This window comes from Paramormyrops kingsleyae, chromosome 13, assembly GCF_048594095.1.
Source record: "Paramormyrops kingsleyae isolate MSU_618 chromosome 13, PKINGS_0.4, whole genome shotgun sequence".
Classification (NCBI taxonomy): domain Eukaryota; kingdom Metazoa; phylum Chordata; class Actinopteri; order Osteoglossiformes; family Mormyridae; genus Paramormyrops; species Paramormyrops kingsleyae.
Window position 1 is genome coordinate 22,763,169 of NC_132809.1, and position 22,509 is coordinate 22,785,677.

The 22,509-nt window shown below is 42.6% G+C and overlaps 1 protein-coding gene across 4 annotated transcripts; it reads right to left on the bottom strand.

The window, feature by feature from the left end:
* Positions 1 to 365: 365 nt before the first annotated feature.
* On the bottom strand, positions 366 to 9,473 carry LOC111845716 (gonadotropin-releasing hormone II receptor-like). 4 transcript variants are annotated; one of them, XM_023815320.2, is made up of 5 exons: positions 9,404 to 9,473; positions 8,024 to 8,107; positions 6,177 to 6,867; positions 2,928 to 3,132; positions 366 to 2,175 (listed from the first exon to the last, which is right to left on the bottom strand). In XM_023815320.2, exons 3-5 carry the CDS (start codon positions 6,735 to 6,737, stop codon positions 1,706 to 1,708), a joined length of 1,236 nt encoding a protein of 411 aa, XP_023671088.2. In that variant the 5' UTR covers positions 6,738 to 6,867; positions 8,024 to 8,107; positions 9,404 to 9,473; the 3' UTR covers positions 366 to 1,705. The 4 variants fall into 4 exon arrangements, with proteins under 4 accessions (XP_023671088.2, XP_023671092.2, XP_023671087.2 ...); XM_023815324.2 differs by lacking the exon at positions 9,404 to 9,473 and having other exon boundaries at positions 6,177 to 6,704; positions 8,024 to 8,629; XM_023815319.2 differs by lacking the exon at positions 9,404 to 9,473 and having other exon boundaries at positions 8,024 to 8,629.
* Between the last annotated feature and the right edge of the window lie 13,036 nt (positions 9,474 to 22,509).

The following is a 22,509-nucleotide window of genomic DNA, read 5'->3' on the forward strand; positions in this document are numbered from 1 at the left end:
GAATCGGCAAAGTCCTATTAAAAGCTGATTGGGTCTGATAACCTGTGTCAATGGACAGAATTGTATTATTGATATTTGAATGCAAAATACGGAAAAGTTGTTGCAGACAGTTAAATTTTTGATGTAAAAATGTGTTTCTCTTTTACAGAGTCCTGTGAGCATAAGTAAATTGTGGTTTAGAACGACAGCTGCATGTCTCTGAGATGATCCTGTGCTTTTTATAACTGCATATGGTCATAAATAACTGTTCATTATAAATGCATGAATTTATAAATGCTGAGATTTTGCCTGCTTTTGAGGTCATCTGAAATAAATCCATAAAAATTGAATTTTCATGTAATTTATTACACAATAATAATGTTCAGTCACTTAAAATGATACTATGTATATTTCACATTGTTTTTATTATACACTGTTACTTGAAACACCAGCACATGCAAAATAGAACTGAATAACTTATTATAGGATGCAGTAAGTAAAAATCTGTAAATGTTCTTCATTCCACTTGTGCATTGGGTGTAGGAATACCTAAACATTTAGCACAAATGTCGAGTGCTGACGCAATGACAATGGCATCTGGACTATCCTCACAGCGCCTGGTGACCATCCCTGCTATGGATGATGTAAAGAAGGCTTCCAGGAAAGTCCTTGTCAAGCTCATACCTACTGTAGTACTGATCTGTACCTGTCATCCTAGTCATTGCTGGCAGGTAAAGCAGGGCTGGCTCATCATGATAATATGCTGGGTGCTACTTCAGTCCAGCCCGTTTCGAGTGGTTCTGCTAAAGGGGCTCAGTATGCCCCCCCCCCTCCCCGCCTTAATCATCACACTTTGCTACTTTTCACATAAGCTTGACCGCATTATTACTGCCAAGTCTTCAGAATCAAAGTGCCTTCACGCCATAGGAAGTTCTGCCATGTGGGATGGGCCTGGAACCAGAGAGAGGAAGAGCTGCTGTACCGGGTCGGCCGACGGAAGGAGGATGAAGACGGTACCGGGGGACGCGACAGAGCGTCATACTTTACAGTTTCCGTCTCCAGCTGCAGCACTGCTCTGCAGAGAATATGGCGGCATGCACAGTCATTTCCCTGAGACTAACGCCATCTCGCTGTCACCCATGTGCCGCATGACACAGGAGCAGATGAAGCGCCTCACCTTACCCCAGCATGCCACTCTCCTTACAAAGAAACAGTTTGTGCAAGTACTATGCTACTCAACAGAATAGCACCTCCTGTCAATCCCATTTTGTTGGGTTACTTCACGTCATACATAATGTTTATGTCTTCTCACAATGAAATAAATGAAATTTTCTTTTTATTTTTAAGAGAGGGGAGGGCAAGGATGACCCATGGAGACCCGCAATCAGGTGACAAGTCCTTCATTCACCTGCAGCCGTTTCATGGATGTTCAATGGCGGTTCAATGTCTTTTTTGGTCTTTCTTTATCCCAGAGAGACCAGCCCATGTTAAACCTTGACAGTCAACATAACAACATTTCTTAGAATCTTCAGGGTTTTCATCATATATATTTGTGCTAAATCAGTAGAGGCTGAGTAGGGGCACAGGAATACAGCAGAAAGGATCCAGCCGCTGAATACTTGGTTTACGTCCCGTTCCGCCCTGACTGTCACCAGCCCCAGACTGAGGTCCAGTCTGGAACTGGTTTCCATCCATCCTTACTGCAAGGTAGCCCAGCTCTGTACCATCATCGCTCCTGCTCTATACCGCACGCCCCCTGGTGGCAGGCCTTCTCGTTCTGCTTCCGGCTGTCCCCCACCTGGGTGAGGCCTCCGGGGGGTCGTCTCTTCATAGGGAGGGAGGGTGAGCGCCTGACGGAGCCCGTTACGGGCGAGGGCGCCTCCGAGCCGGCCACGCCGGCCGCGCCGCGACAACATCGCTTGAGGCCCTTGCGGAAGTGAATGGTGAAGAGTCCATAAATGATGGGATCCAGACAGGCGTTGAAGAGGCCGAAGATGAAGAGCATGTGGCTCATCGAGTGTGAGACGGTCTCCTCCAGGTCATCGGGGGAGAACCAGTACCACAGACCCAGCAGGTAGTAAGGGGTCCAGCAGATGATGAAGGTCAACACTATGACGATGCTCATTTTTAAAGTCCTCATTCGTGCTTTTGGTATGTTGTTCTTCGAGCGGCGAAGATGGACCTCCGCAGAAGACACTGAAACATAGACCATATCCTGAGTCATCTTTCTACACATCCAGGACCATACAGTACTCACACTGGATTCTTATAACCTATATACACAGTGAGTTCCACCTGTAGTCAGTCTAAGAAAAATTACTCAGCATGCCCTGCGAGTGCAGAAGGTTCCTTGATGTTCTTGAAGTATTCTGTCCTAAACAAATTGTAGCCTAACAAAGCGCCTCTCAGTCTCGGCAGACAGATGTATGAGTTTCAGCTTCAACCAGCCTCATGAGTAGGGCTTGTTGTGAATGTAACAAAAGATACTAATCAAGTCACTATAGCTAGAGCAAAAATCAGACAGCTTCTTTATAGTTCAAGGTCTAGGAAAAAATGAAACCACATTATTTTGTACTACTATGAATGTCACAAAAAATAACAAATTCTCAGAAACGCTATAATATAAATTTGAGACAGAATGCAACCAATAGTTAAATCAAGCTTAAGGACTCAGCCGGAACAAAAATCCACGTAAACAGAGGATCTCAGGAGAGATTACTGAGGCACACTGGTCTAGCTAAACATTTTTTGCCACAAATAGATGAAATGTCAGCTGAACTACCTAGTTGATTAGCATTATAAAGAGTTATCTAGCTGCTAGTTCTGAGGTGTGAGCATACTAACCATGAACTGGCTTTAGTCATATTTCTTAACCAGTCAGCATATACTGTAGACCAGATATGACTTTATAGTTACTGGATGCTCAGAAGATCTGTGGATTAGCATACCGTTGCCCTTCCTCATTCCCTTGGAGATTTCCACAAGGATCCTGGTGTAGCAGAAGATCATGATGACCAGGGGCAGGAGGAAGAGACAGGTGAAGGTGAACATGTTGTAAAGGGTTTCTTGCCAGTGCCTCTGGAAGCTGCCCCGCGTGGTGCACTGTGTGAACGTCTGCGGAACCGTAATGGTCACGTTGTGGAAGATGAAGATCTGGGAAAACAGAACACCAGAGGTCTCCTGGCATACCAGCTCACCTATTAGCTTCATCCATCCATCCATCCATCCTGGAACCCACCCAGGCAGCATAGGGCACAAGGCAGGGGCCCACTCTGGACAGGATGCCTGTCCATCATATCCAGCTTATTGACAATCAAAATTGCAGTAAATTGACACAGAAGAATCACTTCTTGTACAGATGCTACTATAAACAATTTGACGCCGAAGCCATTTAGAAGTCTTCTTTGTCGTTTGATAAGTCCTTGGTGATGTTTTGGACAGCGTGGTGATTTGAAGACCTCAGACAGTTCATTTCAGGAGCTCAGATTAGTAATAATATGCCTAAAGGGGCATATGAAAAGGGCAATTGCTTAAAGATATTTTTTCAATCAACACATCATTCTATAAAATATTAATATATACTGAAATCATTCAAGGCCATTTCTATGTAATTTTCTTTCAGCTACTATCATTAAGGTGCTGAAATACACTTTCAATCTCATTCTGGAACCAAGGGTATGAGTATAGAAGTTGGTTCGCCCTTATTTGCTATAATAGCCTCTGCACTTCAGGGACGGCTTTTCATCAGATGCTGGAACACTGCTGGTGGGATTTGCTGCCATTCAGGTTGTGTATTGATCAGTGGTGGCTGACAGTCTTTCAAACAGGGGAAGCACCCCTCCCCCCCCCACCCACCGAATGAATAAAAAAGTAATAAACAATAATAAACAAACAAAGTTTACTAAACTACTAACCAACAAACCTTACTAACAAGACAAGGAGCAAACTCAAGAATGTCACATTTATGTTTTTATTTACAGTAGAATATGTACAAATGAAAACCGAAAAAATGAAAAGACTTCATCTGCCGAAAATCTGCATGGGATTGACCTTGAAATGCTCCGATGCCAAAGTATAATTTCAAAATGCTGTCAAAGACAAAGATGTGCAGCCACTTTGACAGTCCCTCCAATCGTCATGTAGCAGCCGAGAGTCCTGGCCAGACCACTGCCCCATTCACTGCCAGAGATATTGAGCTTCCCTGGAAATGTCACTTTGAAGCATTCATCCAATAAACATCTAGCTTTGCTGCACTGAAAACAGAAGTGCCATTGAAGTCCAGTGAAGTTGCACTTCAGTGGGTTTTACTGGACTGTGCAGCCACAGGAATGTAATATATTAGAAAAAAGTCACTTTAGACGATATTATTGCTGATCCTGAATGAAGTAGCCATGAAGTTGACGTTCTAGCACGCTCTTTGTAACAGCAATGTAAATATAACGGCACATACTCCACTAAATATTTTGTGACATTTTAGAGGAGGTCTTAGAGCAGTTTCCACCGGTATCGATGTTGGGCTACCAGGTCCCTTTGTGTGAGCTTGTGTGGCACAAAATTTGTGTGAGTTGTGTGGCACAACTGAACTTGCTCCTAGACGTTTCTACTGCATAATTACTTCACTTGCTGCTGATCAGGGCAGTTCTAGCAGGACAGAAATCTGGCTAATTGACTTGTTGGAAAGATGGGATCCTACGATGGTGCCAAGTTGAAAGTCCCTAAGGTCTTCTGTGCATTTTGCTGCCAGTGCTGGAGATTGCATGCCTGTGTGCTTAATTATGCACTTGTGGGTGTTCACATACTTATAGTCATAATGTGTATACCTATAGGAGTCTAGTTATAAGAGCATTAATTATCAAAATGCTGGAATGTTGTTCGAAGAAGTGGAGCTCAGTATGCAGGCCACAGGTGTTTGACAGGTGTACTATCTGCTAATAAGATGACTGATTAGCTAAGGCCATCATTCAGTTATGAAAGATCTGATTTTTATAGGCAGGAGTTATCATCTACACATGGATGATCAGATATTCATTGAGTCTCCAAATAAGCACAGTAGGCGCTCAGCTCCAGTGCTGCCGGTTTGCCTTCCCATGCTGTGTGTGTGACGCTTACATGCTCTCCTTGTGTTTGCAAAGGTTTCTGTATGCCCTTTGATGGACTGGTATCCCATCCAAGGTGTCCCCTGTGCTGCCTGAGATTGTCATGACCAAGCAACGGATAAAAGTTAATGGAAAGCAGATGGATAGTTCCCATACTTTCTGCTTTAAAGCAAATGGATAATATAGCATAGGAGTAGGTAGGTTTTCTCTGCTGCGTGATGAGTTACTGTCTGCTTGAGATCAGGTGTCTTTCATCAGAGACCAGGTAGGATGGAAAACCTGAGGGATACCAGCACCCCAGGATCAGGGCTGCCTAACCCTGATATACTGTTGCATATATACTGCAGACACAGCTGGGAAGCACATCTTATGCAACGGCTCAACTATGTTAGCTTGTCAAATGGAGCAGCAGGTCTAGAGATTCTCCCTGTGGCACCTGCTCACTCAGTATGCTCCTGCTGATGCTCTACAGAGCAAGAAAGATGCGGAGAGTTCATAACGTCATGCTAATTATACAGCTGTCATACCCCAAGACACTCATGTACAAAGCTAAGCTCATGTATGATTCAGTCATTTATGTATGAGTAAGATATCACTTTTAAGCTGTTTTAGACTTTCAAAACTGTACCTCAGGAAGAGCTCTGACGATGATGAGCAAATCTATTCAGTAAAAACACAGAGGTATCTATAAAAGAGATTGAAAAATTGGATATCAGGGAACCATGTGAGGTATATTGGACTGAGATATAGACTCAGAGGAGGGTGGGAGCTGCTGGGATTTCACAGCGATCTCATTCACGTCATGACATTACAGTAAAAAAGTAAAAGTAACAATTCTGCACTCTTCCAAGATCAATTTTCATATCCATCCCAGACTTATGGGCACGATTTCTAAGAAATCGAATCAAAATAGTAAGTCCCATCTGGGGATTGATCAGATCACATTTTTATCTGGAAATGGTAGAAAGTGCACAGATCTCACCCCAAAACAATCAGTCTTCTGGAAAGTGCTATTTTTCCCCCCCTGACCTTCCCCACATACTGGACATCTGGTGGGTAACTGCTGCCCCCAGATGGAATGTGTGAAAGAGTGCCCCCTACCTGTGGGATGGAGAGTACGGCGCTCATCAGCCAGGCGACGCCCAGCATGATCTTGCACTTTCTGCGGGCCTCGCTGATGGCCAGGGGGTTGAGGATAGCGGCCTGGCGGTCCAGGCTGATGACGACGGTGACAAAGGCGCTGGAGTACATGGCCAGCAGCTTGAGGAACATGAGGAGGCGGCAGGCGGCGTCCCCAGCCAGCCACTGGACGGTGATGTTCCACACGGCGTCCAGCGGCATCACAATGAACGTCACCAGCAGGTCGGCGGCGCTCAGGTGCATCACCAGCGTCCGCACGTGTGACTTGCGCTTGTTGGCACTGGCGGCCCAGAGCACGGCCAGGTTGCACACAGCGGAGATGGTGCAGAGGATGAACGTGAGGATCACACGCACCTTGGCGGCCATGGAGAACGTGGGCAGCCGCAGCTGGCCGCTCTCCACGCTCACGTTGCAGGGAGTGGCCTCCATTTTGCAGCTAGAGTTTGGCTGAGACTCAGTCATCTGGAGAAACATCAGCATCTCTGGCCCCTGGCAGGAGACATTCATGTCTGAGATGTGCATACGGAGAAACACGTTCTCTAGCCTCCCATCGCTGCAGCTTCCTGTTGATGGCCAAGATGCCAGCCGGGATGTTAAGGGGAATTTGCTGTTTGTACTGGGGCCAGGTGTTAACCTTAGCCTTAGTACTGACCTAAAGGGAAAAGAATAAAAAATGATGGTAGGAGTTCTGTTCTGTGTGATTTTTATATATATTCATTTAATATTAAAAATGAAGTGTAAGCAAACACCAGCTTATATTAAATCTGTCAACAAAAACACTTCAATAGCAAAATCCCAAACAAAGGATGAAACTCAAATGAATAGTATAGGACAGTATCCTAAAAAGATTAGCACTCATGTATAATGCATTGAAGATACCTCCATAATGCATTATAATGCATTCATAAAGTATTCTATAGCTATAACTATCTATAAAAAGGCATACCACATTATAGCCATGTTTAATGTGCATTATGAATGCTCTACGAAGCTCGCATCTTTAAGGTTCTATAAATACCTCTCAATCCAGTACAATGTATCTTTAATTCTTATACTGGCTGATATAATGCATTATGAAGGTACAGTATCTATAGTGCATTATAGTCTTTTTCATAAGACTTCATGAATGCATTATAAAGGCATATAAAATGCATTATGATCACTACTTTAAGAAAAGTGCTACTAATATGATTAATTTGGGCTCTAACATATGGCGTTGCCTATAACTGATCTACTAAACCCGTTTCCACAATCTGCCAAAATAACCGCATTAAAAATGCATATTACGATGGTGACATCGTTCATAATACAAAACAATATTCAGTGAAGTAAAAGATGATGACAATTTTATACTCACAAAGTTTATAAGCGTAAAAGAACCCTTTTACTTGCAAAGCGGGATAGGCAAGACTGTGTCTATACCATAATAAAAGAATTTATATCAACGTACACTTCAACATAATGTGAAAAAATCTTAAGCGTTCTGGTATTTTTGGGGTAATTCATTAATCCTTGTATGCCTTCAACCCTTACACAACATTTCACAAAAAATAAGTTAAAACTTGGGAGCAATAAACATTAATAATACCCCAGGAACTAATTGTTATCTTTATTTGGGTTAAATCTATATTCCGTGCAAAAGCATGTGTGTGAGTAAGTACAGACTTGCAGCTGCTAATGTTCTCGCATTCATGCAATCATTCAAGCAAACAGTTATCTGCTTACTTATTTATTCTTTCATTCATTCATTAAACACAAAAGCGTTGGATGCCAAATTACATAATGACTTAACTAACCTTCAAGCTTACCTTGAGAATTGCTAGAAGACTTCAGTCACGGGATATTCAGACAAGATTTATGTTGACCATGGAGCACCTCAGAACGGGAGATGGCTGCTTTTGAGAAAAAAAGTCCTAAAGAATATACTTTTTACTATTGATCATGCCACTGAGTTTTTTTTTAATTAAGAACCTCGTCTGCCAGTAAAAAAACTGTATTCTCGTCTCTGGTCCTACTGTTTTCTTGAAGCGCAGAATAAAAGCTTCACCAAACCGTTTCCATTGGTTGAATTCTCGTTGCGGTTACACCTGTTAACTATGCATTAAAGCAGAGATTTTGTGAATTATTGGCAAAATAGATAATAATAATAATAATAATAATAATAATAATAATAATAATAAGAGGAGGAAGAAGAAGAATGATGATGATGAATGCGTTCACTTTGGAGTCCGGGTTAAGTCCGAAGAGCCGGCTGCTGCACCGCAGCAGCGCATCCCGCCGCGCGCGCTCCTCCCCCGTCACTGACACACCGCCCGCACGCGCTCAGCAGTTCACCCCAGTCCGGCGGCTAATGGCGACCGCGAAGATTCTCCGCGCGCCTCACTTGCAGCGCCCTGCCTCCATCCTCCGGTACCTATCCCAGGCGATTCACAAGTATCTCCCTCTCTCCCGAGTTTCAATTAAATAATTCAGCAAACACAGAAATATGTACTACATGTTTGTTACCGTAGCAACTTTGAACTGAAGCAGTAATGAGATTAGCATCAGTATAAATAGATAAACAAAAGCCTTTTAAAAATGCTAAAATAATAACATATAAATATATTATGCTAAGCTCCAAAACAGTTCAAATTTAATAAACGGATAAAAATAACTCCCAGATGGAACTGGGAGGTGTTATGAAAAAAAATGCAGATATTGGGGTGTACTGGTGGGACAGATATACAAACAGACTGCTTGAAGCAATTATTTTATCTTCTGTTTAAATATTTAAAAGGCAGGTTTTAGGGGGGTCATCCATAATCATTCTCAAAGACAAAGTAATTGAAAGATATCAATTGACGTCATAAATCTTGTGAAAATGCATGCACTCAGACACACACATGCGCGCGCGCACACACACTACATGTTAATAAGGTCAGATTTGTGACTAAATATATAAGAAATCGTAAAACCATGGGTTCATATCCCTAGAGAATAGCCAATACTATTCCCCGGTCTGAGTATCTTAACTTATACAGTACAATCCCGTTATAACGGACTTTTAAGGGACCTGGCAAAGTCCGTTATATCCAGAGTCGCTGTATGCCCAGAACACAACTACAGGACATCATTTACTCATGCCACACCCCAGCAGACACACTTGTGGTATAGATTATTATATTGTACATGTAGTAATCCAACTTTACCTGACTGTTGGAAATATATATAGCCTGTAAGTGCTTACTGCATCCCTCTAGCTGCGAGCGTCGTCTGCCGACGCACGGCGTGCCTGGTGATGGACAGTCACACAGGCCAATCAGTGTTGCCTGCTGTTACGTCATGCCAATTTATAGCGCGTGACTAGTAATAATCCCAAAAACGTATCTGTGCTGGATATCACCGGCACGCCACACGCCTTGTAGGCGGAGCTGCATGTCTGTTATAGCCGAACAAAACTACAGCTAAAAGCGGCCCTGGGGACCAAATTGTTTGTTCGTTATAAGCGAAATTCGGTTATATGCGAGTCCGCTATATCCGATGCTTTTTCTGCATGTTCTTAAATGCGCACGGCCAGGGCCCGGGGACCTCGTCCGTTATAGACGATATTCCGTTATAAGCGAGTCCATTATAACGGGATTATACTGTAGTATATACAGTGAATATCTAATGTTGCACAATAAAGTGAACTACATAATCAAGTAAGTGATATAGCCTTGAACAATATGCTGGAAGTGCTGCTTTAGATTCAGTGAACAAATCAATAATGCTGTGTGTAATTACAGGAAACTATAATTAGCAGGCATTTAAGATATTTTAATTAAATGAACAAACAATTAAGGCAGTGTTTAATTGGAGGAAACTTCCATAACTCTTCCATGCTCTCAGAGGGAGCCGGGGTGACAGGAATCTATAATTGGCAGCCCTTCAATTTGTCTTAATGAAACAAACAAACAATTAATGAAGTGCCTAATTGCAGGAAACTTCCAGAACTCACCTCCCTGCTCCCTCAGGGAGCCGAGGCAAATCTAAAAACTCTGCTGCCATTTTGCAGGATCACGGTGTCATATTAAGCATTGTTGAACCCAATGACCGTGTATCTTGTGGAGGGATCCCACCCTGTCGCGGGTGGGCCTCTGCTCAGATCCACTGTGTTTTGGATTTCACTTACAGGACAACACACCACATTTTAGCTCACAGGTGACCTTCCTCCTGTAGACGGCATCATTGACAGAGAAGAGTGTAAAGGGGCCTGTAATACTGTAGATGTCCTTTATCACTCAACCATCTGGTTTGTCACCAGTTGTCCCTACAAAACACATTGCCGCACTCTGTACTACTCCATCAACAGGCCCACATTACATACTGGGACCAGAACTGACTGGTCCACCAGCCTCCATAAATCCTAATTAGATCCTACATTTCATCCCCTAACTCACTCCACTCTGACCTTCCACTAGTTCTTTGTTTTTTAGCGATTTATCATCTATCTCTGTATGGCTCCCTGCAGCTGCTCCTCCTAAATCACTGGCTGATTGTGTGCTTGTGAGTTTTAATGCATTTTAGTTTTGCTCTGTCTCATTTCCTTATTGTTTTTACTCTGATTGGGCCTCTTGGCCATGAAGCTCATTTAGTTCATACAAGTAGAATTTGTTAACCTTGCCTCTGAAAATCAGGTTAATAAAAGGTTGTCTGAAAAGAAAGAAGAAATTTGCTAGCAGACCACTGAAAGGCAATGTATAAAATTTGTATCACAACTGCATTGATTGCATTTCAGATCTGGGTTAAATAAATGACGGATTGGCTTTTACACTACGACAAAATTGCAAAGTAAAAAGTAATAATGGTGCAAGGTGAGCTGATCCCAAATGAAGAGCAGTATTGTGACACCTTTCTTAGCACAGGAACAAGACTTCAATCAGTGATCTAGATGTCAGTCAAAATCTATTCAATTATCCACCATGTTTATGTAGCGCTTTTCATGACACCCAAAGCACTTTGCAGAACCAATAGGAAGCCACCTGAACCAGCACCAGTGTGGCCCCCACCAGGCATTCTACGCCAGTATGCTCACTGCACAGTAGCTAACATGCAGGAGAGAATGCGCCAATTAGATATAGGGCCATAGTGGGCATCGGGTACGACTCCTACTCTTTTGAAAGATACTTCAGGACCTTTTATGACCACAGAGAGTCAGAAACTCAGTTTTACATCTCATCCAATGGACAGCATCATTCTTACAGCACGGAATCCCCAGCAACGGTAGGGATATTAGGTTCAGAGGTACAAGAAAATAGCTAGAATCAGCTGCTTTAGTAATTAAGGAGAGTCAAAATGAGAATATCAAGTAAAAAAAGAGGGGATGCAAATGGCACCGATGAGTCTGTTCAGTTTATACACTTAGAGTAGACCAGGATGGATGAACTGAGAATTACCTGGGTGTTTTTGGGATTACGCATTTTTAGACTAATTTTTCTGTCTTTTCATCTTACTGCACAAAAGACAAGTCTGACCCCTTGTGTAAAATATACCCCTGTTCAGGGTGAAAAAAAAACACACTTTCATAAAGTCTGATATTTCATAAATGAAAGACCATCTATTTTCGATGGCACAGAGATTGAGTACCTGTCACAGGAAGAATTGAGTGTAAGGCAGGGTATGTTCTGGGTTTTTTATGCAGCATTTACACAATAGAAGGGAAATGCAGGCATCAATTTACCTGAACAGCCGTGTTCGGGCCACTGCTGAATAAACTGTAGTCATAAAATATTCATAGGTTTCAGTCAAACTGTGTCCATCAGTCATCGATCCCCTCTGCTAAACACACTGGCCTGTGTTGCTCGTCCTGCCTGCTGGCTCCCCGAATCCCAGTAGCGGGCAGCTCAGGACCCCACCAACTCTGCCATTCTGCTTCCAGCTTGATAAGGGAAATATGTCATTTGCAGTGGAACACTGGTCCAGCAGCGTTACTGGAGGTCCGATTTTACTGAGATTGAATGAAACTACATTATTTAAGCTAATTAGTGTAAATGTATTCATAAAATCCCCCTAAAACAGCCCAAGTGACACCATGCACAGACCACAAAGGGCTGACTTCAGGCTCTAATCAATACCACCACAGTCTGGAACTTACCTCTCAGATACTGCTTTTGAACCTTCAGTCCTACATCTCTAACTGTTTTACCTTTTTACTGCTCAAAGTGTCTAGGGGAGGTGCATGGATCCCTTTTTCCACATGGATTTTCCTCCATGGATCAAATGCTAATGTTTCTAAATTGCTTCTTGGTATCATGCAGCAGACTAACATCTCAGCTAGGCTGTCTCCTGCCTTGTGTATTGTTCAGTTTTGTCACAGCCGATTTATATTATATTTAAAGTGATTTTAAATTCACAATAAGTGATACTGCACTGTAAGAGCACACAGAACATAGACTGACATGAGCATACTCCAAAAAGCACATTTTTATTTTGTCCCATTTTGAGTCTTTCACTTTTACAATAAACAGACAGTTTTGAACATACAGTTTGACAGGAAATGCATTTTTAGAGAAGATTTCAGGAACGACGGCATCCTGCTTCAAATAGAGCGCTTGAGCTATGAGCTGCGGCAGTGAGATTCATGGTTATATGTGGTCTTGTGAAGGTGCTTGATTAGCTTAGCGCAGATAAGGAGAGTACAAAATACCCCAGGATGCTGTGATTACTGTGGTATCTCAGAAGGAAAGACAGGCTTTGGGGGGAGTTCTCCCTTTGGTGGATGTTATCATCATTGGACTATGTGGTGGAGCTTTAGATCTAAGATGGTTTGACTTAATCTCTGACACAAAGTCACAGAGAGAAAAACAAACAGTGATGTTCATCTGACATGACATTAAGTCACTTCCAAAGCCGTAGTGTTTTGTAGCTTTACATTCTAAGGGTGGCTCAGTAATTATCACTGCAGCCGAAATCCTTTAAGGTCTTTTGTACGGTCAATTTGCATGCCGTCCCTGCGCTGTGGTGGCGTTACCTGCACTGGACAGGCATCGGTCCGATGTGTTCGACGTTCGACGTAACTGGTTCTTGACGATGGATGGACAAATTGTTTAAAGTGGCTGGATGGAGATTAATTCATTTGTTTGTTTGTTTGTTTGTTTGCTTTTTGGTGAGGAATATGAGTCTCTGACCCCAGAATCCAGAATTTCTGGGTTCTCTGCTGTTAGATGACATCATCCACAAACAGGCAAACCCACACAGCATGTAGACAATCCATAAAAATCTAAGCTTCTGAAAAAGATCACACTCAAGGTTAGAAGACAAACCATACGTTACTGGTATCCTAACAGGTCCTAGAACAAATATTTACAATTTGATTTTTTTTTCTATAGCAAATTTATTTGTAATAACATGTATGTTACATTATACCAGTTCAATTTATTTTTTCATTATTGAGATTCAAATCAATAAAATTCAGTGACACCCCAGTCATTTCTATAAAAATGTTTCTCTTATTTTTAATGTCTTGGTGTTAAAGTCTATCTGTTTATACCATGCATTGAAATCATGTATTGATGTACATCTAAAAATATAAGCTGATTATTTGATTTTCATCCCCCGGATTGCCCCCCCCATGGAAACCAAAATCAGCAGGTGCTTTGTCCCTTATATAAAATGGTGTGGTATTTACAAATAGCCTTCACACATCCTTCTATATTTTAAATCATCTTTGGATTATTTATAATGCCCTAATACAATGTAAATACTATGTAAATAGTTGTTATACTGTATTGTTTAGGGAATAAAGACAAGAAAAAAAAAGTCTGTTCATGTTCAGTACAGACGCAGCCATCGTGAGCCTAACTACACATACAGCACACATCAGCAACAATGGAACATTTTCTTTCTCATTCGCATGGACTTAGTGCAGTGCTCAGTGCACAGCAAATGCAAGTTTTGCTTTTTTGGAATTTTCTGGATTTTTTTTTCCCAGATATTTTCAATCCATGGTTTGTTGAACCTACGGATCTAGAGGGACGACTGTACATAAGGTGAAACTAGGGACACCAGATAATCCATGTCAGGGAGGACACTTTCAGGTTTTACAAGCCGCATTAAAACTGCAAAACAGCTTTTGGAACATGGCAGTCATTACTTCTCGCTTTTTTTTAAAAATCAGACGCTAGATAAACAATATTCCTTTAATTCATGCCAAAACTAAGGCCTCGGTCACTTCAGAGGCAACAGTTGAGATGATCACTGGGACCTCCCTGCCCTCCACTGATGGCATCTTCATGAAACGTTGCACCCATAAGGCCTCCAGCATCGTGGAGGATGCCTCCCACCCTTCCCAGATTCTCTGCTCCCCTTCTGGCAGAAGGTACCGGAGAATCCGGGCCAGCTCTGCCAGACTCCGTAACAGCTTCATCCCCATGGCCGCCCAGAATCTGAACTCTGCCATCCACCAGCACTTTATAACTTTTCCATTTGCATATTGACCAGATAATCCATGACAGGGAGGACACTTTCAGCGGCTTCTGGTTTTACAAACTGAAAGGCTCCTGTGCTTGGCTAAATACTTCAGTTTTTATGCTTTGACTGGTTTGTTCCCTTGATTGAAAGACTCATCCAGCTGTTACACATTAACATTAGTAATACATGCATGATTATTAGAGACTGACTAATCAGCACACAGCAAGAACTCAGTGCTTAAGTGAAATCGAGGTCCCTTTGAAATCGAGGTTTACAAATTCTTTCCCAGCTCTAAATGCCCTACCTGTTGTGGATTATGTGGTCACTCTAACCGAAACCTGCGCGCAGGGTTTTTTTATTTGATTTTTTTTTTTAACAAAGACTACAACAAAGACAAACTTTCACAAGCATTATTTGTGTTCTGGTTCCTTTCAGTAAAGCTGCATTACTGACTGGCTTCTCAGCACCCAGAAAGCATCAAATGAACAAACAATGATTCTAGAGGGTGACATTACAGGTGCAAGCTTCAGTGCAAAGTCTCTAAAGGAAGAATATTTAATTACTTGTAGTACGTAGGATGGGGTGGACGAATGAAGTCAGTGCAAAATGGCTATATGTTACAAAGGCTTGGGGGGGTATTCTAAGAGAACAGAGGGGGTGACTCAGAGATGCCTCGAACAAAGTCGGCTTGCTCATTACTGTGTTCTGATTTAAAAGTGCAGACTGGTTTTGTGTAATGAAGTGCAGTGGCAAAATTTTAAATGAGGAGCAGCTGTGATCCCAGAAGGAAACAAGCACGGGGGCCATTGCGATGCGACCATTATCAAAGGTGTCAGCACTTGGAGCTGAATCCTGCTTACAGCACCGGCATGATTTCCGCCACATTTCTTCCATTAACCCCATTTTATGGCATGTAGTGTAAGAGATGCAGAATGAGACCTGCATCGTTTCCTGCTTTAGCTCATTTGTTTTACATTTATTACATTTACCTATCAGGCATTTTTATCCAAAGGAAGAAATCAGGGTCAGGGAGCCCTGGCAGCAATTAGGGTTAAAAGCTGCCCTCAAGGGCCCAACAGGGACACCGCACTGCCAACCATGGGATTTGAACCAGCAACCTTCTAATATATCTAATATATTTTCTGGAAATGTTCCTGAGACAATGGGAACTGTGCCATTGTTCAAGTGAGGGAGAGAGCAAATGACAATCCGCTGGGCGACCTGAATGACGCTGTGGTCATCTAAAATGTACATGATCACACAAAGACACATATACACACACACACTCGAGCAAACACTATAAGCAAATTACGGATGGTACTTAACCCTAATTAATGTTTTCCCTTAAATGTACCCAGAGTCTGTTGCTGAACTCCATACCCATATGCAGCCCCTGCTGAGACCCATCACACACTAGCTGCCTCCTTGCCTTTTTAGTTAAACCGGCATCCACTACCATTGCAAATTAAAATCCCTATTCCTTACCCCATCCCTGCTTACATGTCCAGGCCTTCAATGCCATATTTGCAGGGCCTTGCTATCAAGGGCGGATCTAAGGATGCCAAGACCACGGCCCAACCCAGTACACAGGTGGCCACCCCTGTTGCCAACCTACGTCAAAGACAAAACAAAACAAACAAACAAAATATGGATTATTTAATTTTGTAAGCAGAACCATAGAAGAGACAAATACATCTGTTCACTGATGGCCACAACAGAAATTTTCTGCAAGTGACACTGCTTGCTATGCAATATGTGCTGTTACTGTGTAAACCAATGATTTCTAAGAACTAGTGGCATCACAGAACAAGTGAGAGCAGAGTTTTTTTTCGAAGTAGAATGTTTACTATGTTACCGTGACAACTGTGATGTCAACATTCCGAAGGTATATAATGCGGTGTAAGCATTATTCAAATTCAGAAAAAAATTAACATCGACTGAGAAACACTGAAACATGAAGTGGTCCTCATTAAACTGCTTTTGGCCGTCAGTGGTGGCAGAGGAGGCTGGGGAGGCATTGGAAAGCCAAGAGGGCAAAGGAGAAAAGAAAAAAATGAAATTCTGGGCAAAGAAGTTTGCCTTTCTGAAAAAAAAGAAAGGAAGAAAATATGAAAAAGAAACATGTCAAACGAGAGAGAGAAATGAGACCCAAGCTGTGGTGGAGGAGGAGGTGGATGGACATTTGAGACTGGTGGAGAAGGAGACGGAGCCGAACAAAGCACCAGTAGAGGTGGAGGAGGACAGTTGTGAGGAGAAAAAAGCAAAGGTGATGCGGCTGGAAGCTGAGATCGAGGCAGTGCTGGATGACATTGAGGAGATGGAAAAGTCAATAAAAGAGACAGAGGCTCTGATCCAGGCAATTTTGGAGGACCTTGTAAGTGAAAGAGACAGTGGAGGAGATGATGCGTGACATCAAGGCAGTGGTGGCAGTGGTGGAATAAGGCAGTGGAGGAGGTGATGCGTGACATCAAGGCAGTGGAGGAAAAAGACAGTGGAGGAGATGATGCGTGACATCAAGGCAGTGGTGGCAGTGGTGGAAAAAGACAGTGGAGGAGATGATGCGTGACATCAAGGCAGTGGTGGCAGTGGTGGAATAAGGCAGTGGAGGAGGTGATGCGTGACATCAAGGCAGTGGAGGAAAAAGACAGCGGAGGAGATGATGCGTGACATCAAGGCAGTGGTGGAAAAAGGCAGTGGAGGAGATGATGCGTGACATCAAGGCAGTGGTGGAAAAAGGCAGTGGAGGAGATGATGCGTGACATCAAGGCAGTGGTGGCAGTGGTGGACAGTGGAGAAGATCGAGGCCATGGTGGAGGTGATGGAAGATTAAATGAAAGCAGTGGTGGAGAAGGCTAAATAAAATGACATTAAATAATATGTAATAATAATGATAAAATGTAATAATAACTAAAATGACATTAAAAATCCTTTTAACTAATGATTAAACCAACATAAAAATGGAGAGAATGGTGTTTTATTTGAATATATTCAAACGTTGATGTCATTAATGTCTAATAAAGGAGGTTCTGTCTCAGTAAGACAACGCCAAATCCAGAGTCTGAGGTACTGTAAGTGAAATCATGAAGTTTTTAAAGCTCGAGGGCAGACAGGCTTCCTGCTTCTCGTCTTAACTCTTAGGAGTCGGCGGACCCACCGGCGGGGACACTTGCATTTTTTTCTGGTAACCGTGAAAAGAACTTAAAATGCTTCGTCATGTTTGATCATACACGTAAGTGTAGTACATCATTTTAATCTGTAAATGGTCTACTTTTATTCATGTATACTCACAATATCCACGAAACATTGTGCTTTTGTAAAATAAAGAAAATAAACAGGGTGCGCTTTTAGCCGTCTCAGTCTCCGCGAAAATGTTTTTGAAACCCGTCACTAAAATGAACTGAAACTCCGCGAATACTGCACAGACAGACATGAGAAATATATCTATAGAAAGCTTAAAGTGTATACTTTTAAATAAAGCAACTTAAATTAAAAATAAACATTTTCACTTTATGTAATCCATGTGAAACCAAGGAGAGGCACAGAATTATGTCGCATTTCATTATCTGCTAATGACCCGCGGCAGGACACGCCCACACGACACTCACACGGAAAACAGTCCGGGTACTCTACATACAAGGACACGCCCCCCGGACATCGGCTTAAGGCACTGATGATCTGATCATCAACTGGCGACCCGCGGGCCGAATTCGGCCCGCTGAGCCGTTCAATCCGGCCCGCGACTGGATTCCAAAATTGTGAGGATTAAAATAGAAAATAGTGGTCCACACTATTAAAGCAACTAAAAATAACAACAACTGAGTCTCTTGTCAGAATAACCACCATTAATGACTATATTTAGGGTAAAAAGTATAAACATTAAACATAATGTTAAGCCAAAATTAGATTTTTATTTGATTTTCTTCTTGGGGGTCCGGCCCCCAAGGAGACTGTCTGGTAAAACTCTGGCCCTCTGACAAATATAGTTGATGACCCCTGGCTTAAGGGCTTGATTAGCTTTCTGGGACTTTTGCATACTACAATTCAAGTGAAACAAAACATTAATCGCCCGACTGTACTAATTGTAAAAGAAGCAGGTTAACAGACGATCAGGTTCAGGACAGGGAACGGGCTTTCAGGTCAGGTCAAGGCAAAATACAGAAAACAAGACTTTTTTTTTCAGCTAAAACAGCCATCTACCTTTTAAAAAGTAATCCTTGTCAGGGTCACCAGCAGTCTAGTCCCGGCAGACACATGTGTGGTATAGATTATTATATTGTACATGTAGTAATCCAACTTTAGCTGACCAGATGCGTGACTATTAATAATCCCGACTACGTATCTGCGCTGGATATCACCGGCACGCCACACGCCTTGTAGGCGGAGCTGCATGTCCGTTATAGCCGAACAAAACTACAGCTAAAAGCGGCCCTGGGGACCAAATTGTTTGTCTGTTATAATTAAAATTCTGTTATATGCGAGTCCGCTATATGAGATAATTTTTCTGCATGTTCTTAATGGCACACGGCCGGTGTTCTGACGAGTTGAGCTACTTTGTCGAGTTAGGCTACCGTAGTCCTAATCGATAGCCTTACCCTAACCTTAACCCCTACAACCTAACCCTAATCACAAAACGGTGGAACTGCACATGCGCAGAAAGGCTCGATAGCACTTCTCCACAAGTAGCTCTATTTGTCAGGACCAGCGGACTATCGGGCTTTGAAAGTTGACGTCACACTCGCTATAGCTGCAGTGTATTGTGGGTGTATACAACTCAGGTGGCAGCATTTGCGTGCGGTATTATCTTTGGTAAGATATGGGACACTCGTGCTGTGTGAAAGGCTGTCAAACTAAATCAAATCGTAGAAATGGCAAAAAGGTGGACCACAACATGAGATTTTTTCTGTTTCCATAAAATAAAATATTATATAACATAAAATATTACATTTTTTTGTGGAGAAAAAAAATACACTGGATATGGAATATTAAGTTTGTTAACCAAATGCGTTTACATCCACGATACACTCAAAATGGCGAATGGGGGCGTGTCAGACAGTGCAGGCACGTGACTGACAAAGACGATATCTCGTTATAAGCAAGTCCACTATAACGGGATTTCACTATATTTATATCTTTGTGATGTCTATCTATTACTTTCTATGAGCGTAACCCTAATACCAACTATAGCAATATTACCCCTACCCAGCCGTAATTATTACTATAAGTAACCAAACGAAATATAAGATTTTTAGCATTCTGATTGCCTTTACAAGTTTTTAAAAACTGAGTTTCCTTTTGTGGGGACCAAAAATGTCCCGACAAGGTCAAAATAACATCCATTTATTACAGTTTTTGGATATTGTTCCCTACAATCTAATATGTACATGATCACACAGACAAACACAAACTCACACACTCGCACAAACACTATAAGCAATTGGTGAATGTTTTCTCTCGCCTCCCTTAAAATGTACCCAGAGTCTGTTGCTGAACTCCATACCTATATGCAGCCCCTGCTGAGACCCATCACACACTAGCTGCCTCCCAGTCTGGTTCCTCCTTGCCCCTTTGTTTAAACCAGCATCCACTACCATTGATAATTAAAATCCCTATTCCTTACATCATTTCTGCTTTACGTGTCCAGGCCTTCAATGCCATATTTGCAGGGCCTTGCTATCAAGGGCGGATTTAAGGATGCCAAGAGGTGACCACGGCCAAACCCAGTACACAGGTGGCCACCTCTGTTGCCAACCTATGTCAAAAAAAAAAAAAAACTAAATATGGATTATTTAATTTTTTAAGCAGGTTCTATCACTTGAAGTCCTTAGGTCAGTTAGAAGGTTCAAATTTGGTAGGAATTGTCCCCACCGCCCTGGAGAGATGATGCCCTCCATATTTTTGTTACATAAATAAAACTTCACATTCTCATGGTTTTCACCATTATGTTGGTCTACCTCATACTGAACTGTTTTAATGTTTAAATTCTCCTTGGTTTTGATACTGGTTCCTGTTTTGTTATGTCTGCAGTGTGGTAAAAGAAATGAGGCAGTGTATCAATTGTGTCAGCAAAACTCATGTTACTTATGAAATTCCATCTGCACAAATTATAAAAGCCTTTTCTATGAAGTGCTCTCCAGTGGCATAGTGACAGTGGCATCATTCTGCTTTCACATTTGTAAGAGATTCAGTGTGAATCCACCATCATCTTCCGTGAACACAGCCCTTACACGTTTTCATTACCTTTCTGGCTCTACCAAAGATGAAAAAGACTATCCAGCCTGTTACCAGAGTCCAAAGAGCAGCGTCTGTCATGGTCTGGGGTTGTATCAGTGCCTTTGGCAAAAGTAACTCACACTTCTGTGATGGCACCATTAATGCTGAAAAGTTCAGAGATTGTACATAATAAATTTACAAACGAGAGGAGGCCATTCGGCCCATTAAGCTCATTTGGGGACAACTTAACTAATAGCTCAGAGTTGTTTGTTATCTTTTTCGGACTTGGGGATTGTAAAGCTTCTGATTCAGGTATGTTCAGAGGTGGACATTTCAGGTCCAGAAAGTAAAAATCCAAACCAGGGTTTCATGTCAACCAACCAGTTGAGTACTCTGTGACTGTGACTCTTTATGCTCAACTGGTTGGTTGAAATGAAATCCTGGTTTGGATTTTTACTTTCTGGACCTGAAATGTCCACCTCTGGGTATGTTGTTATGTACAGGTGTGCAGTAATTCTGCCCTGATATATGAGCTTTTCAGTCTCCTCCACCATTCTGCACCAATCCAATTACCTTCCATCCATCAAAAGTAGCCTGGTGTTCCTAATTGACTTTGAGGAAAACAAACATCCTCACATTGAAGCGAGTCACAGACTTCTCCATACACAAATGAAAAAAGGCTATAATCAGTTCTAATTGGAAACCTTAATTGCTAAGGGTCAAACAAGCTGGAACTAGGATTAACCCAGGTGCAGTGTAGAGTCTTTTAAACACAACCAGGAACTGGCAGATTGTTTGAATCGGTGGGGGGGGGCGCAAGTCTCTGAGCAGCGCCCCCTGCAGACAGGTTCGGGAACCTTCGGTGTGTCACTCCCCTTTCCAGTACCTCTGCCTTTTCCTGGCAACACTGATGTCCAGCAGGAGGGATTCAGTATTCCTGCAGAGGTATGCCCAGCCGGACGTAGGGCTGGTCTCGGTCAGTGTCTAGGTTATGGACCTGTCGAAGATACCAGTCATCATTAACGAGGACCTGAAAAGCATCATAGATTCGCATTGTCACAAGTGTCTAACGAAAAACTAGCCAACTTTCATGTAACCAAATTAGACAGGTGACCACGGTGAGTATTACCAAGATTTGTAGCATCAAGCTGGCTGTACTGTGATAGAAACCAGGATTACCCCCATTACAATCCTCAGCTCCATACAGGAGATATAACAAGATGCCTCACACAGAATCATCCAATAAGCAGTCGGAAAGCCTTTGTGACCAGAGTCTGCCACCGCCAATGGCACCGCTTCTTGTTCTGGTAGCGGGTCCTCAAAAACACAGGCAGTATATGCTGGGAGGGTGATGCTCTGGGTGTCACTGAAGGGACGATGACAGCCTGCTTCCTCTGCCGTTCAGCCTCCTTCCCATCAGCCCCCTCTGACCTGTAGCCACACGTCAGTAACGCATCGATTTCCGATGTAATTCTCAGCTACCTCAAGAGGCACGACCTTCGCCTTTGGGTTCCTACCAAAAAGAGGCCGGCAGGGAGGAGAAAGGAGCCAAAGAAAAAGTAACAAAGACCAGAATAGCAGGGGCGACTCTGGAAATTAAAACCCGGCTGATGACCCACTTCCCCTCGGTCTCGCTCCACGGCAACGGCGCCGAGCA

What these genes read in the sequence shown, in the direction of transcription:
- LOC111845716 (XM_023815320.2), bottom strand. Translation starts at nt 6,737, where the DNA reads ATGCACATCTCAGACATGAATGTCTCCTGCCAGGGGCCAGAGATGCTG. An exon ending in CCGTACTCTCCATCCCACAG is followed by an intron (nt 3,133 to 6,176) that starts GTAGGGGGCACT and finishes CTGTTTTCCCAG; the next exon opens with ATCTTCATCTTCCACAACGT. An exon ending in GGGAATGAGGAAGGGCAACG is followed by an intron (nt 2,176 to 2,927) that starts GTATGCTAATCC and finishes TCTATGTTTCAG; the next exon opens with TGTCTTCTGCGGAGGTCCAT.